General features: G+C 37.6%; 1 protein-coding gene across 3 annotated transcripts in view; it reads right to left on the bottom strand.

Moving 5' to 3' along the window:
• ACER3 (alkaline ceramidase 3) overlaps positions 1-18,398 on the bottom strand; it is a 152,392-nt gene that overhangs the window by 4,546 nt on the left and 129,448 nt on the right. For all 3 annotated transcript variants that reach the window (XM_023209344.1, XM_023209343.2, XM_023209345.1), the window contains 2 exons: positions 2,123-2,224; positions 514-618 (listed from right to left, as the gene is read on the bottom strand). In XM_023209344.1, the coding sequence (XP_023065112.1) occupies positions 514-618; positions 2,123-2,224 (207 nt within the window). The remainder of the gene's footprint in view (positions 1-513; positions 619-2,122; positions 2,225-18,398) is intronic.

The following is an 18,398-nucleotide window of genomic DNA, read 5'->3' as shown; positions in this document are numbered from 1 at the left end:
ATCTCAGCTCACTGCAAGCTCCGCCTCCCGGGTTTACGCCATTCTCCTGCCTCAGCCTCCCGAGTAGCTAGGACTACAGGCACCAGCCACCTTGCCCGGCTAGCTTTTTTGTATTTTTTAGTAGAGACAGGGTTTCACCGTGTTAGCCAGGATGGTCTCGAACTCCTGACCTCGTGATCCGCCCGTCTCGGCCTCCCAAAGTGCTGGGATTACAGGCTTGAGCCACCGCGCCCAGCTGTGGCATTAATTTCTATAAACTTCTCTTAGTACTGCTTTTGCTGCATCCCATAAGTTTTGGTATATTGTATTTTTGTTTTCATTTGTCTCAAGGTATTTTCTATTTTTTTGATTTCTTCTCTGACCCAACATTTGTCCAAGAGTATACTATTTAATTTTCATGTTTGTGAATTTTCTAGTGTTTAAAAAGTATTTACATCATCCTATTTAAACAGTAAAGAGAAAAAAAAAAAAAACATTCTCTAGTACAAGGCTAAAAAAGTCTCTCTTTCCTACCTGAAAAGGATGTGAAGATAGGAACCAAGGCCAGTTAAAATATGCCACCATGCATGAAATTGTGTGGTAATACCTATGATAGGTGGTACCTTCTTTCGAAAGTTCCTGTGTGGAAAGAGGGAGAAAATCACCATGTTAAATTTTTAAAATATTTAGCAACTAACGCTGATAGTCTTAGAGCATTTTGAAATATTGTTCTCAAAACAGCAGTTATTTAATTGCCTTAAGTTTCCTGTAGTGTGCCACGTTGTTATCCAAAGTACATTCTGAGGAACAGTATTCAACAATGATAATTTATGGTCAATCCGTGTCATCTAAACCCTTAGACACTTTTCTCTCTTATATCTTTTTGAAGCAAATCCCAGATACTATATCATTTTATTTCTAAATATTTTAGTATGTATTTCTAAAATATGAAAACCTCCCTAAAACATAACCACATTTTCACACCTAAAAATAATAATACTCCCTTAATATCATAAAAGATTCAGTTACTGATCATCGAAGTTCCAAATTTCTCATACTTTATTTTTTTAAATAGTTGGTTTGTTTGAATCAGAATCCAAAAAAGGCCAACACATTGTATCTGGTTTATATATCTAAGTCTCTTAATCTATATGTTCCTCCTCTCTCTTTTTTCCTGCCTTTGCAATTTTTTTTTTTTTTTTTTTTTTGAGACTGAGTCTTGCTCTGTCACCCAGGCTGGAGTCTCCTGCCTCAGCCTCCCAAGTAGCTGGGATTACAGGCACATGTCACGAAGCCCAGCTAATTTTTATATTTTTAGTAGAGACAGGGTTTCACCATGTTGGCCAGGCTGGTCTTGAACTCCTGACCTCAAGTGATCCGCCCCCTCAGCCTCCCAAAGTACTGAGATTACAGGCATGAGCCACCGTGCCTGGCTGTGCCTCTGCAATTTATCTGTCGAAGAGACCAGGTCATTCATTCTGTAGATTTCTCACAGTCTGAATTTTGTTGATTGCCTTCCTGTAGTACTGTTTAGTACCTTCCTCTGTTCTCTGTTTATGCAAAATTGTTAGTTCACAGGATTTGGAGTTGGAATAACCCACCTGTTTAACCTATTCAGCATGCTCATTTCATGGAAAAGAGGGCCAGAAAGACAGTGTCTTAATGACAGACTAGAATCCAGAGACACCTAAGTCTAAGATTCAAACTCCTGGCAATATATAATTGCTGAAAAGATGGTAAAAAAAACTTGCTTTTTTAGAAAATAACATTAAGCATATGAAAGTGTATATTTATATACATATTTTTCATATGCTTATTACAAATCAGTCTTCTTTATTCACTGAAGCAGATCAGGCAGGTTTCAAAGGAATAGTCAACATTTGATTAACTATATAGTTCTGTGATGCCCACACACACAAAACCTAAACCCTACAGAGGTTATGAAAAAGTCTCAGGTCCAAAATTTTAGGTAATTTAAACAGGCATTCCAATAATCTAACTTTATTATACTGTACATATCTTTTAAATGTCAACAATAGTAAAAATTCATTTCAGGGCACTATTATTTCTATATGTTTATAAAATTCTCTACTTAATAAAATCTTTCCAAAAATATTTCTGAAGGAACGAAAATATATCTTACCTCAGTGAATCACAAAATATGTTATCTATATTCCAAAATAAAAATCCCAATAGAAATATACCCAATGATGTATAACCCAGTCCTCTAAGCCATGGATAAACCCTGTGGGGGGAAAAAAGAAAAGCAAAATAAAATTTTCTCAAGTCATGTCACGATCAGAAATTGAAGCCATAACTTTCTTCCTTTTTTATAAGGGCTGGGATCTCACTATGTTGCCCAGGCTGGAGTGCAGTGACTATTCACAGGTGTGATCATTGTACATTCCAGCCTCAAATTCCTGTGCTCAAGGGGATCCTCCCATCTCAGTCTCCCGAACAGCTGGGAATATAGACATGTGCTACCTTGCCTGGCAAGAAGACATCACTTTCATTCGAAGGAAAAGTTTTTGTTGATAGTAAAAGCAGACCTATCAAATTTTCTAATAATTTGCCTACTATATGTAGCCATTAAAAGGTGCTGAGAAATAAGTCACGAAGACTTTAATAAATGTATTGGGAAGGTAATCTGAAAGTACCTGATAACTTTTTTGGTCCCATGGAAGAGGCAGGGGGATAGTGGATTAGCTATCAATGTAGGTTGAGTCATATACTCCATGTAAGGCAATGTAGTTACACACACACACACACACACACATTCATTCATTAAATCACTTAATAATATATATGGAGTGCTGTGTACCAGACATTGTTCTAAGCATTTGGGAAGGTAGTGATCAATAGGTAAAGTTTTTGTTCTCAAAGAATTTACAGTATAGTTGGGGAAGGTAAACAATCAAATACATAATTATAATTGTTTTGACGAAAAATAAGGCCTGATAAGGGAAGAGTGATATGGGGGTATTGTGGACAGGTGTGCATGCACACACATACCACACACAAAATGTTCAAATAATCCCTGTGAGGCGGGTATTATTATTTTTACTTCACTGATGAGGAAATTGAAGCTTGGTGAGGTACTGGAAATAGTATCAGCTTACCTATGTTTTATAGCTTCAGTGAGGTATAACTGACTTACATTAAAACTATTAAATATATTTAAAGTGTCTATCTGATCAATACATCTGTATATACCCATGAAACCACCACCACAGTCAAGATATCCACCACCTCCAAAAGTTCAATTTGCATTTTTTAGAATGCTATATAAATGGAATCATACCATATATACCCCTGATTGTATAGCTTCTTTCATTTTACATAATTCTTTGAGATTCATCTATGTTATTATGTTATCAATACTTCATTTCCTTTTACTGCTGAGTAGGTACTCCACAATTTGTTTCTCTGTCCAAATGCGGGTTTCCAGTTTTTGACTATTACAAATAAAGCAGCTATGAACATTCACAAATAACACTTTATATAGATACATGTTTTCATTTTTCTTGGGTAAATAGCTAGGAGAAGAATGGCTGGATTGTATGGCAGGTGAATATTTAATTTTTCAAGATAACTGCTACACTGTTTTCCTAAGTCGCTGTACCATTTTACATTCCCACCAGGCATGTGTAAGTGTTCCAAATGTTCCACATCTTCATGAGCACTTGGTTTAAAGTCAGTCTTTTTCATTTTAGCTGTTTTAGTAGGTGTGTAGTGGTATCTCACTGTGGTTTTAATTTGCATTTCCCTAATGACTAATGTTTTTGAGCATCTTTCATGTAGTTATTTACTATCCATACATCTTCTTTTTGATACATTGTTGTTTGCCTTCTTCTTATTCAGTTGTAAGAATTCTTTCTTTGTTTTACATGTAGGTCCTTTGTTGGATGTATATTTTGCAAGTAGTTTCTCCAAGTCTGTGGCTTGCCTTTTATTTTCTGAATACTATATTTTGAAGAACAAAAGTTGGAAATTTTGATGAAGTTCAGTTTGTCAATTTTTTGTCTATAGTTTGTGCTTTTTATTAATAAATCTTTGCTGAACCAAAAATACCTTCTATGTTTTCTTTTAGAAGTTCTATAATCTTAGTTTTTACATTTAGAGATATAATTTACATTTGGAAATAGAATTCACTTGTATTAAACTTTTATATTGGTGTGAGGTTGAAGTTCATTTTCTTTGTCCTAAGTATATTCATTTGTCCCAGCAAAATTTGTTGAAAAGATTATCTTTTCTCCATTGAATTACCTTGACATATTTGTTGAAAATCAGGTCAGTATGGGTGTGTGGGTCTATTTTTGGATGTTCTATTGATTTATATTTCATTATTACCACCAATACAACATTGTCTTAGTAGCAGCACAGAGTAAGTCAAGTCATGCAAGTCCTCTAACTTTGTTCCTTTTCAAAAACTGTTTTGGCTATTCGCAGTCCTTTGCATCCCCATGTTAATGTCAGAATCAGTTTCTCCATTTTTACCAAAAAGCCTGCAGAACCTACAAATCAGGATTGGAGAACTGGCATCTTAACAATTTAATTTTTCTGATCCATTAAATGGTATATCTGTCTATTTGTCTAGCTCTTCAATTTCTCTCAACAAAAAAACTGTACTGTGTAGTTTTCAATGTACAGCTCTTGCATATTTTGTTAAATTTAATCCTTAAACATTTAATGTATTTTGATGTTATTGTAAATTATACTTTATAAAATTTTGTGAATAGTTCACTGCTAGAACAGAGAAATATGATTTTTGAATCACTGACTAGAATCTTGTGCCTCTGCTAAATTTCACTTATTGCTTCTAACAGCTTTTTTTTTTTTTTTTTTTTTGAGATGGAGTCTTGCTGTCACCAGGCACCAGGCTAGAGTGCAGTGGCTCAATCTTGGCTCACCACAACCTCCACCTCCCAGGTTCAAGCGATTCTCCTGCCTCAGCTTCCCAAGTAGCTGGGACTACAGGTGTGCACCACCACGCCCAGCTAATTTTTGTAGCTTTAGTAGAGATGGGGTTTCACCATGTTGGCCAGGATGGTCTCGATCTCTTGACCTCGTGATCCGCCCACCTCAGCCTCCCAAAGTGCTGGGATTACAGGCGTGAGCCACTGCGCCCGGCCCTCTAACAGCTTTTCTTGTACATATCCTGTGATATTTTCTATACATGATCATGTCATTTGCAAGTAAAATGTTGGGTAGGATTTCCACCAGTATAATGTTGAATAGAAGTAATTATAATATATATCCTAGTTTTATTCTTGATTTTTAAAGGGATTAAAAAAATACATGTCATGACTAGGTGTTTTATATGCTATAGAATTTATAGGTTAAGAAAGTTCCCTTCTATTACTAGTTTGTAAAGGGTTTTGTTTTGTTTTTGAACATAAATAGGTGTTGAATTTTACAGAATGCTTTAGTCTAAATCTTGGTATGTAATTTTTCTCTTAATTTTTAATTTTAATTTTCTAAAGACTGGTCTGCTTCTGTCCTTTATTTTTTAAATATGGTGAATGGCAATAATACATTTTTCAATTTTGTTTTACTTAACTGTAAGTATTGGCATATAAGTGAATGTAAAAGGTAATTAGTTTAAAAACCATCAGGAAAGCACAAACCCGGCAATGTATGGAAAAGGCATTATTGCTACTGTTTGATGAAGGTTCTCAAGAGAAGATGAGCTTAAAAGAGTCACAGTCTGGCTTCAATTTTTCAGAGTTTATCATAGCCCCCATTTGGGGAAGGCAAGAATGAGTCCTAAGAAACATAAGCCTCAACACAGTGAAGGCTTCTGGCAGTGTAGGCCAGGTACCGAAATATGACAGGAATATGATCAGTGGGGGTAGGGTGCTGTTTTCTGCTTCTAAACTTACTTACCATGGCCAATCTTCAGCTCTCAGGGGCAATTCAAAGCAAACTCTTCTGTGGGGTAAAATGAATGTCTTTGGTTATCCAGGTAGCAGGGCGGGAAGGGGAGAGCAAGAACATCAGCACATGGTCCATGAAAGGCTAAGGGGACTTACTATCCATATAGTATCAGGTGCAAGAGTGTAGAACACAGAAGGCACTCAATATATGTCTCTCTGTATCTCTCTCTCTCTATCACACTGCTTTATTCTGGACTGCCTGCCTGTCTAGCATACAGCTGTCATCTGAGAAATCCCTTTCCATCACCTGCACCTTAGGAACTGCCTTCACCTGTCTTTTTCCTTGGATCTCCTGTCTTGTATCCCATGCACTCCACCTTTTTGTAGTACTCTCATTTTGGTGAAGCACATCTTTCAGTAGGTTCTTGAGCAGTATTTAATGGGATGTAGATTTTTTTGAGATCTTGGAATGTATGAAAATATATTTTTCTCTGTATTTTACTGATAGTTTGGCTGCCTGTAGAATTCTAGCTTAGAAATAATTTTCCTTTAGAAATTTGAAGGCACTGGTCTCCTAGTTCCAATGTTGCTTTGGCAAGCCCAAAGCCATTCTGATTCCTGATCCTTTGTATATATTCCTGCCTCTCAACTTATATACTTTCTGGAATCCTCCCTTGTTCTGGAACTCTGAAACTGCCATAGGTCTAATTCCATCCATTGTGCTGGGTATCCAATGAGCTCTTTCAGTCTAATAACTCATGCCCATCAATTATATAATGTTTTCTTGAATTAGTTTGGTAATTGCTTCTCTTCCATTTTCTCTGTTCTCTGCCTCTGTCTCCTTTTTGATATTGGTTCTTCTATTCTGGCTCAACATTATCTATTCAGTAATATTTCTATTGAATCTATTCGATCTGCCATTTCTTTCTTTTTATTTTGTCCTATACTCAGAGTGTCTTCTTTAACTGTATCTTTTAAACACTTCAGCTTTTCATTTTATATATATTTTTTATTTTTTTTTATAATTAGACAGAATTTAAAAGTCTTGCTTTGTTGCCCAGGCTAGAGTGCAGTAGTGTGATCATAGCTCACTGTAACATCAAACTCCAGGGCTCAAGTAATCCTCCCACCTCAGCCTCTCGAGTAATTAGGACCTCAAGAGCGTGCCACCATGCCAAACTAGTTATTATTATTATTATTATTTCTGGTAGAGACAGGGTCTCACAATGTTGCCTGCTGGTCTTAAACTCCTGGCCTCAAATGATCTTCCCACCTTGGCCTCCCAAAGTGTTGGGATTACACTTGGCTCATATTTTTAATTTTTAAGATTTTTAAAATTCTCTGAATGTTCATTTAAAAAAATACCATCCTATTTTTGATTCATAGGCATGGTATATCGCTAGGAATATTAATGAATTAATATTTATTGTTTTTGAAGCTTTATTCCTTCTGCATGAGTTGGTTCCTCCTTCCCTTATTATTTGTTTTGACCTCCATCTTTCATATTGGATTCATTCATTATGTGTGACACTGTCGTCTCATTTTTATTAATCTAAAAAGGGAGACTAAAAAGGTGATCATAAAAGCCCTAAGCATGTGGTTGAGGTCTTTGGACTAATAACCATCACTGTAGGGCTATTTTGCTGGGAGAGTTGTTGAGGGAACCCCCAATATCAGTATTTTTAGGTCTTTTAGGTCAACCATATTCCCTAAAAGAAGACTCTCTTTTTTTTGCCTAGAGTTCTTTGCAGTCAGCACTGAGAAAGTATAACCTCACCCAGTTTCCCTGATTTCAGTATGCTATTCACATGCTCAATTGTGCCTGGCAAAATTTAGTGTAGAGGTATTGTTTACCCTTTCCAGAGAATAAATCTTCAGACTTCTGTAATTACTCATTGCTATGAAATGGATGAGGGGATCTGCTTTTAACCAATTCTCATTTTAGATCTCTCTTCTATCTCCTTTTCCAAACCGCCTGTTACTGCTAATGCCCAATACTTGAGAAAATTCTGTGATGTAAACTGAAGGTTCCTGGCTCAGAATTTGTCTTTCTTGGGCCTGTTAAGGCAGTTAGTAGTAGTCTATCTATGTTCCAGCTTCTAACATTTTATTGAGTCTCCTCCTTGTGGGCTTATTTCTTTCAAGTAAATTCCTTTGTTGTAGTTTTAGTGGAGTTTCAGAAGGGAGCAAAATTAGATACCTAGTGATTTTCAGTATTGTGTTTCTGTTTTATCTTTCATTAATTTCTGCCCTTTATTTCCATTCTTATCTTCAGGTGTACTCTATTGATCTGTTTTCTAATTCTTAAGAAAATTTTTTTTAAAGGGGTGATGCTAATCTCTGTGTTGTTCCAATTTTAGTGTATGTGCTGCCAAAGCAAGCTTTGTTTTCTAATTCTTGAAATTGAATGCTTAGTTCATTATTTTTCAGCCTATTTCTAAGGTAGACATCTAATGTTATACATTTCCCTCAAAGAACCATTTTACCTATATCCTACTTAGATTTGTAGAATTTTCATTATGATTCCATTCTAAGTATTTTAAAATTTCCATTGTGATTTCTTTTTTTACTCATGAGTATTTAGACATGTGGTTTTAGGTTTCCAAAAATCTGGACCATTTTGACTAATTGTTTATTTTGTTTAAATTAATTACACTGTAGTCAGAGAACACCTGTGCATGATACCAGTTTTTTTTTTTTTTTTTTTTTTTTGGAGACTGAGTCTTGCTCTGCCGCCCAGGTTGGAGTGCAGTGGTGCGATCTCAGCTCACTATAACCTCTGCCTCCCGGGTTCAAGTGATTCTCCTGCCTCAGCCTCCTGAGTAGCTGGGATTACAGGCACCCACCACCATGCCTGGCTAATTTTGTATTTTTAGTAGAGATGGGCCAGGCTGGTCTCAAACTCCTGACCTCAAGTGATCCTCAGCCTCCCAAAATGCTGGGATTATATATAGGCGTGAGCCACCGTGCCTGGCCAATGATACTAATTCTTTAAAGCAAGGGTCCCCAACTCCCGGGCCATGGACCAGTATTGGTCTGTGGCCTGTTAAGAACCAGGCTGCACAGAAGGTGAACGGTGGGAATGAGCATTATTGCCTGAGCTCTGCCTCCTGTCAGATCAATGGTGACATTAGATTCTCATAGGAGCACGAACCTTATCATGAACTGCACATGCAAGGGATCTAGGTTGTGCACTCCTTATGAGAATCTAATGCCTAATGATCTGTCACTATCTCCCATCACCCCCAGATGGGACTGTCTAGTTGCAGGAAAACAAGCTCAGGACTCCCACTGATTCTACATTATGTTGAATTGTAGAATTATTTCATTACATATTACAATGTAATAATAACAGAATATACTTTATACAATAAATTGTATTGTATATAATATACAATAAATATAATGCTCTTGAATCATCCCGAAACCATCCCTCCACCCCAATCCATGGAAGAATTGTCTATAATGAAACCAGTCCCTGATGCCAAAATGGCTGGGGACTACTGCTTTAAAGTTTGTCAAACCTTGCTCTAAAGCTAGTATCAAGTAGAATTAATAATTATTCTACGCATGCTTGAGAAAGGTTTATATATTTTAAATGTTAAGAGTACAAGATCATTTTCTTATTGTGTTACTCAAATTTTATCTATATCCATATTTATATATTTTTTTTGTCTGAGTTACTGTGTTAAAGTATTTCAGCATGATGGAGCATTGTCTATTTATCTTTGTAAATTCTGTCAATTTTTGCTTAAAAATTTCCATAAAAGTTTAGAATTTGCCATTTCTTTCTGGTAAATTGAATCTCATTACTAATCTAGTGAATGCATTTGTTTTAAATGATGCTTTAACTTTTTGTTGGTTATTAAAAGTTCTAGTCCAACTTCCTTTTGGATCCAGTTTTTAGAATCTTATTTACTCCTCCATGTTTCTGAAAGATATTGTAAAGTCAATTATCATTTTTAGTGGTTACCAAAAATGCATATGTAAACATGAAAACTAATCATTGAATGTATTCTCTTCCCAAGTAACAAGTTTCTTGACTTAGAAACTCTGTAACTTCGATTATCCCCTTCCATTGTACATGTTATTTTGTCCATTTGTTCCACTTTGTATATTTTTATTTTTTCAAATGACACGTTATTTTAAGCAGTCACAATATTTTGTTCAAATATTCCCACTGGTTTATCATTTTTTCTCCTTTATTGTTCTTTCTTGCATCTCAGCTCTTCTGCCTCAAGAATATCTCTTAAAGAGTATTTTAGTGAGGTGTATTGGCAAAATCTCTCCATTTTTGTTTGTTGCAAATTGTCTTCATCTTACCCTTGTTCTTGAAGGATATTTGGGTATAGAATTCTAAGCTGATGGTTAATTTATCTCAGTACTTTAAATATAACAGTCTATATGTGTTCTGGCTTCCATGGTTGCTGTCTGCAGACCAACAGTTATTCCTTTGTTGGTAATACCTGTTTTTTTTGTTTGTTTGTTTTTTTGTTTTTTTTAAATATTTGAATGCTTTTAAGATCTTTGTCTTTGGATTTCAGCATCTTCAGTATGCTTTTTCTACAGGTATCAATGAAGATTCAATTGTAGAGACTAGTAACAACTAGATGGTAAGCCGAAAAGAATTTAATACTTTCAATTTCAACAGAAATGCTGAATGAGCAAGTCATAGGCTTTTCAGAAATGACTGACGAACACTACCACAGAAAAATCTTGCCAAAGGAACTTTTTTCTTTGTCACAATTAGGAAGCTAGAGAATTGGGAAGCCTCTGGACCAACTTCTGCACCCAGCATCAAACTACCTTAGTATAATTCACAGATCAGGAAGCTGTATGCATCATGACTGTTTGCACCAGTCATGATGCATACCCTAGATTCACACCAGTAAATGGATACTACCACTTCTTTACATACTACCAACTTCTCTTCCCTCACTTAACTGGTTCTGAATTCAAGCCTCATGTTAATACATGTGATTGGCAGAACCTGAGTTTTACTTGGAATCTTACCTGCAAAGGAAATATGGGAAATAAGGCTTTTAACCTTTTAGCATCTGTAGTACTGGAAGGCACACTAGAAGGAGGTTGGAACCATGCTAATCTATCACATTTGCCACACCTGAGAAAGATTTCCATTTATTTGTCTTGCTTGGAATTTCTTGTTTTTGAACCCAAGGAATCATGTCCTTTGTCAGTTCTAGAGAATTCTCATTTGTTATCTCTTTGAATACCTCTTCTTTCCCCATTTTTGCTATTCTCTCATTTTGGAAATGCAATTAAATGTTATTTCTCTGTGATGTTATCGGGCTTATTTCTTTAGGTTATCTTCCAGTTCACTAATTCTAACTTCAGCTGTGTTAGTATATTTTTTACTTATCCATTTTTTTATTTCGATGATTTTATTTTATTTTTCTTTTCTTTTTTCTTTTTTTGAGATGGAGTCTTATTCTATTGTCCAGGCTAGAGTGCAGTGGCGCGATCTTGGCTTACTGCAACCTCCACCTCCTGGGCTCAAGTGATTCTCCTGCCTCAGCCTCCCAAGTAGCTGGGATTACAGGCACCCACCACCACGCCTGGCTAATATTTGCAATTTTAGTACAGACGGGGTTTCACCATGTTGGCCAGGCTGGTCTCGAACTCCTGAACTCAAGTGATCTGCCTGCCTTGGCCTCCCAAAGTGTTGGGATTAAAGGCATGAGCCACTGCGCCTGGCCGATTTTATTTTTAATGTCAGAAGTTCTTTGATTCTCTTTCATATCTTGATTTTCATTTTTGATAATCTTCTGTGCCTTGGTCTCATTTTCGATTTCTCTTTTATTTTATTAAATATTTTCTAAATTGTTACTTTGTATTTCAGCATCTGATTTGAGGGAGGTTATTTGTTTTTCCTGACTTTTGTTTATGGTGGCTTATTCCTTCCCATGGTTTTAGGATTATTGATTATGTACACGTTTGATCTCCATCTACAGAAATCCAGAGGGGCCTCCATTAAGAATACATTTCTTTACAAATTCTTAGGGGAGTCATTTTTCCTACCTAAAACTGAGGCTGAAAGACAAGTTGCCTTGTCAATTCTTTCTGTTGGAGAGCAAAGTTTTTCTAGCCCAGCCCTTCACTGACAATATACCTCTTTAATGGTCCTGGCTTTATTTGTATATGTGTGTGTATAGTGATGAGGAAATAAATAGTTCCAATTGCCAGTCTGAAACATAACAAAAACTGCCTTCTGTTTTGTGGCTATTCAAACCTAAGGCTCTGGTTTCGTGGTATCTTCAAATGCCTTGAAGTTTACCACAATCTCTCTCTCTCCCTCTTTTTTGCGACAGGGTCTCACTCTATTGCCCAGGCTGGAGTGCAGTGGTGTGATAATGACTCACTGCAGCCTTGACTCCCTGGGCTCAATCAATCCTCCTGCCTCAGCCTGCTGAGTAGCTGGGACTAAAGGTATGTGCCACCACACCTACCTAATTTATTAATTTTTTTTGTAGAAGTGGGTTCTTACTTCTTTGCCAGGCTGGTCTTGAATGCCTGGGCTCAAGCAGTCCTCCCACTGTAGTCTCCCAAAGTATTAGGATTACATGTGTGAGCCACTGTGCCTGGCCAGTTGACCATGATCTAAGTACTCATTTGTCACTGTAGTTTGCAGCTCCTTCTTTGGATTTGATGCCCCCTCCAGACCTCATGTTGAGATGTAATTCCCAGTGTTCCAAGTGGGGGCCTGGTGGGAGGTGTTTGAGTCATGGGGGCGCTCTCTCATGGCTTAGTTCTGTTCTTGTGGTAGTGAGTGAGTTCTCAAGAGATATAATTGTTTAAAGTGTATGGCACCTCCCCTACTCTCTCTTGTTCCTGCTTTTGCCATGTGGCATGTCTGCTCCCCTTTGCCTTCTGCCATGATTGTAAGCTTTCTGAGGCCTCCCCAGAAGCCAAGCAGATGCCACACCATGCTTTCTGTAAAGCCTAAGAAACTGTCAGCCAATTAAACTTCTTTTCTTTATAAGTTACCTAGTCTCCAGTATTTCTTTATAGCAATGCAATAATGGCCTAATACAGATGCTTTTGATATTATCTTGAGACAGAGTCTTTCTCTGTTGCTTAGGCTGGCATGCAGTGGTACAATCATGGCTCAGTGCAGCCTCAATGTCCTGGGCTCAAGTGATTCTCCCATCTCAGCCTCCCAAATAGCTAGGACTATAGGCATGCATCACCACACCTGACTAATTTTTAAATTTCTTTTTGTATAGACTAGGTCTCCCTATTATTGCCCAGCCTGGTATCAAACTCCTGGGCTCAAGTCATCTTCCTGCCTTGGCCTCCCTAAGTGCTGGAATTATAGGCATGAGTCATCACGTCCAGCCTGGAATTTTATGTTCTTTTGAACTCATCTGGGCATTTAACGGATGTTTGTTATATTATATCTAGAATTTCTAGGTGTTTTGTTACAGGAGGAATTTTCAGATGTTTCATCAGACAAATTAAAAGTAACAAAAGTTTTAAGAGTTTCAATTTGATTTTAAAAAACATTTATGGATAAGCACTATCCTGGGATCCAGGGATTACCAAGATAACTAAGACTTTAAGAAGCTCACAGTCTAGTTGAGCAGACAGATGAGGAAACAATGACCAGTGCTAAATGAAACGATCAACAAATGGACATACAGGAAAGAAGCTGTGGCAAGACAGATGGAAGAAATTTGCTTTTATTTCATAGGATTGCCACTGTTAAGTGCTTTTTAAAGGTCTGTCATTTGTATTTCTAAAAGTATTGGTACCCTGTCTATCAGACTTGATTTAAGTCAAGGACTGTATTTTATGCTTCTTTATATTTACCTAAGGGGCCTAAATTAAAAACAGAATAAACTGGGACTTGGGCTCCTGGGAAGATGAAGTGGATATACTTTTTCGTATTCATTCCACTAAGTAAAACTAAAAATGCTGGGCATTATATATAAGACAGACATAAGAAGACCTTGAAAGGTGCTGAGAAGAAGCAGATTAACTAGGGACTTTGGGACCTGAGAAATGATACAGTGGTGAGTTCCATGTGTTTTCTTTTTAAAAAATTAGTATTATTTTAAATTGATAAAGCATAATTATATACATTTGTGGAGTGCAATGTGATGTTTTGACATATGTATACAATGTGGAATGATTAAATCAAGCTAATTAACACACTCATCACTTATTTTTTTGTGGTGAGAAATTTGAAATTTGCTATCTCAGCTATTTTGAAATATATAATACATTATAGTCACCCTGCCATGCAATAGATTCCCCACTCATGCCACAAAGGCTGAATGGGGAGCCTAGACTTCCATCCTCCTCAGGGTATTAGAAGGTGCTTCAACCTCATGCCAGGTTAAGAAGGCCAAGTAGTGAGGGCTTGGGACTCTCATCCCCACCCACAGTAATTAGTTCCTCATTCCCTTAGAGACTATGTGAGGAGCTTGGATATCTATTTTCCTGTGGCAATGATGAGACCCTGTTTTCCCTCCCTGCTGGGGTAGTGTCAGAGACGTACTGGAGAGTCAGAATTTTCACCACTGGCCAGAAATACCATAGCCACACCACTTGGGTGTCAGTGGAAACCAGATGGTGAGAAATAATAAAGCAATCTTTCCCCTCTCAGACAAAGCAGTGGCAATCTTCCCACCTCAACCTCCTAAGTATCTGGGATTACAGGCATGAGCCCTGCTCAAACATGTTAAACCCAAAGAAATTCACATTAAGACAAACTATAGCCAAATTTCTGAAAACTAAAGACATAGGAAAATCTTGAAGTAGTGAGAGACAACCAACATCTTACCTATGGGGGAAAACAATTCAAATGATAAAGAATTTTACATTAAAAAAATGTGAAGGGCAGAGGAAGTGGCATGATATTTTTCAAGTTCTGAAAGAAAATAATTGTCAACCTAGAATTTTATATATAGTAAATACATCTTCTAGGAACAAAATAAATATCAAGATATTCTTAGGTGAAGGAAACCTAAGAGACTGTATTTCCAGGAGACCTACCTTAAAAAATGGCTAAAGGAAGTTCTCTAAACAGAAAGGTAATGATGAACAAAGGGATCATGGAACATTAGGAAGGAAGAAAGAGCAATGGAAATGAATATAAATGTGGGAGGACACAACACATTTTCCTTCTCAAGTTTTCTAAACTATGTATTATGATTAAGGCAAAAATCATAACACTGTCTAATATGGTCCTAAATGCATGGAGACAAAATATTAAAGACAGCTGGGCATGGTGGCTCACCTGAGGTCAGGAGTTTGAGACCAGCCTGGCCAACATAGTGAAACCTTGTCTCTACTAAAAATATAAAAATTAGCCAGGCATGGTGGCAGGCGCTGTAATCCCAGCTACTTGGGAGGCTGAGGCAGGAGAATTGCTTGAACCTGGGAGGTGGAGGTTGCAGTGAGCAACAAGAGTGAAACTCTGGCTCAAAAAAAAAAAAAAAAAAAAAAAAAACATATATATATATACACACACACACACACAATATACATATATATATTATACCAATTATATTTTAAGTGGGTCAGGCTAAAGGCATTCTTATGAGTTGAATTTTTCACCTCTAAAAAAGATATGTTGACGTCACAACTCTAGTACTTCAGAATGTTACCTAATTTGGAAATAAAATCCTTGCAGATATAATTATTTAAGATGGGTTTATATTAGAGTAGGGTGGGCCCTACTCCAATATGACTGGTGTCCTTATAAGAAGATAGCTATCTAAAGACACGGAGACATGGGAAGAATGCCATGTGACAAAGGCAAAGACTGGAGTGATGCAGCTATAAGCCAAGGAATGCCAAAGCTTGCTATCAAACTACTAGAAGCTAGGAAGAGAAGTTTCCCAACTGGTCTCAGAGGGAGCATGGCCCTGAGACATTTTCATCTAGGACTTCTAGCCTCTAGAACTGTGATACAATAAATTTTAGTTGTTTAAAGCCACCTAGCTTGTGGTACTTTGTCATGGTGGCGCTAGGAAATGAATACAGACACGTGAAAGGGAGGTAAGTTTTCTGTACTTCACTGGAACTGGTAAAATGCTGATTAACATTAGACTCTGATAGGGTATGTATATATAAAGTAACACTGAGAGCAGCCACTAAAAAAGCAATACAAAGAGAAACATAAGCACTATAGACACACTAACATGGAATTATAAAGAAAAAGTTTAAGTAACTCACAGGCAGGAAAAAGCATACAAAAGCAAAAAACCAGAGAGAACAAATAGAAAACAAAGAATAAAATGGCAGTTAAGTTTTAATATATTAATAATTACATTAATATAAATGATCTAAATACACCAATTAAAAGAAATTGGAAGAGTGGATTAAAAACATGACTCAACTAATTCAACTATACAATGTCTAAAGGAAATGCATTTCAAATATAACAATATGATCAGGTTGAAACTAAAAGGATGAAAAAGATATGCCACACAAACATTAATCAAAAGAATGCTATGCTAATATGGATATATTAAACAGATAAATTAGACTTCAGCACAAAGAAAATTACCAGTCACAGAGGTACATTACGTAATGACAAAAAAGCCAATTCACCAAGAAGATATAGCAGTTCTAAATGTCTGTGCATCAAACAGTAGACCCGCAAAATGTGTGAAGCAAAAACTGATGAAGGAGAAATAGTCAAATCCAAAATCATGTTTGGAGACTTCAGTATTTTTCTGTCATCAACTGATAGAACAACTAGAGAATCAACAATGATATAGAAGAACTAAAAAACACCATTGAGCATTAAATAGCTAACTCGGTGGGCTTGGAGCACAAACACTGCACATTTCAAAGAAAGGACTGGCTCTTGACTGGCTTCTGGGAGATAACTTCTGAGACCTTAGAATATCCTGCCCAATAAGAGTGTCTTTGTATACTTGACACTTTGGGCCATGCCAGATAGTTTATGCAACTAATGCGCTTTATAGGAAACACATATTTTTATTTGCCTGGGGTCTTGGGCCATGCTCTATCAGTTTGACCTTTAGGTAACAAACCTTAACCATGAGTGTAACATCTTTCTGAGTTCTGTGAATCCTAGTGAATCATCAGACCTGAGAGTAGTTATGGGGAACACTGACACAACCATCAACCAACAGGATCCAATTGACATATGTAGAAGATTTTATGAAACAATAGCAGAATACATATTCTTTTCAAACAAATATGGAACATATGCCAAGATATCCTTGGCATAAATATCCTTGGTATAACCTGATCCATAATACAAACCTCAACAAATTTAAGAAAAATGAAATTATGTGGAGTGTGTTCTCTGACCACAATGAAATCAAACAAGAAATCAAGAATGACAACAGGAAAATCTCCAAACACTTGAATGTGAAACAACATAGCCTAAATAATCCATGGGTCAAAGAGGAAGTCTCAAGAGAAATTTTAAAAGATACATTGAACTGAATAAAAATGAAATACAACATACAAAAAGCTGTGGGACACTGCTAAAGCAATGCTTAGCATTGTCCTGCTGAGAGGAAAATTTATAGCACTAAATGCTCATTAAGAAATAGGAAAGTCTGGAGGGGGCGGAGCAAGATGGCCGAATAGGAACAGCTCCAGTCTCCAGCTCCCAGCGCGAGCGACACAGAAGACAGGTGATTTCTGCATTTTCAACTGAGATACTGGGTTCATCTCACTAGGGAGTGCCGGACAATCGGTGCTGGTCAGCGGCTGCAGCCCAACCAACGAGAGCTGAAGCAGGGCGAGGCATTGCCTCACCTGGGAAGCGCAAGGGGGAAGGGAATCCCTTTTCCTAGCCAGGGGAACTGAGACACACAACACCTGGAAAATCGGGTAACTCCCACCCCAATACTGCACTTTACCAAGGGTCTTAGCAAACGGTCACACCAGGAGATTATATCCCACAAGTGGCCGGAAGGGTACCATGCCCACGGAGCCTCCCTCACTGCTAGCACAGCAGTCTGCGATCTAACAGCAAGGCAGCAGCGAGGCTAGGGGAGGGGCGCCCCATTGCTGAGGCTTAAGTAGGTAAACAAAGCCACTGGGAAGCTGGAACTGGGTGGAGCGCACAGCAGCTCAAGGAGGCCTGCCTATCTCTGTAGACTCCACCTCTGGGGACAGGGCACAGCTAAACAACAACAACAACAACAACAACAAAAAGCAGCAGAAACCTCTGCAGATGCAAATGACTCTGTCTGACAGCTTTGAAGAGAGCAGTGGATCTCCCAACATAGAGGTTGAGATCTGAGAACGGACAGACTGCCTGCTCAAGTGGGTCCCTGACCCTTGAGTAGCCTAACTGGGAGACATCCCCCACTAGGGGCAGACTGACACCCCACACCTCACACAGTGGAGTACACCCAAGAGGAAGCTTCCAAAGCAAGAATCAGACAGGTACACTCGCTGTTCAGCAATATTCTATCTTCTGCAGCCTCTACTGCTAATACCCAGGCAAACAGGGTCTGGACTGGACCTCAAGCAATCTCCAACAGACCTCTACAGCTGAGGGTCCTGACTGTTAGAAGGAAAACT

This window comes from Piliocolobus tephrosceles, chromosome 13 (genome assembly GCF_002776525.5).
Source record: "Piliocolobus tephrosceles isolate RC106 chromosome 13, ASM277652v3, whole genome shotgun sequence".
In the NCBI taxonomy this organism is placed as follows: Eukaryota; Metazoa; Chordata; class Mammalia; order Primates; family Cercopithecidae; genus Piliocolobus; species Piliocolobus tephrosceles.
The sequence above is the reverse complement of the archived record's forward strand: the minus strand, read 5'-3'. Positions and strand labels throughout refer to the sequence as shown.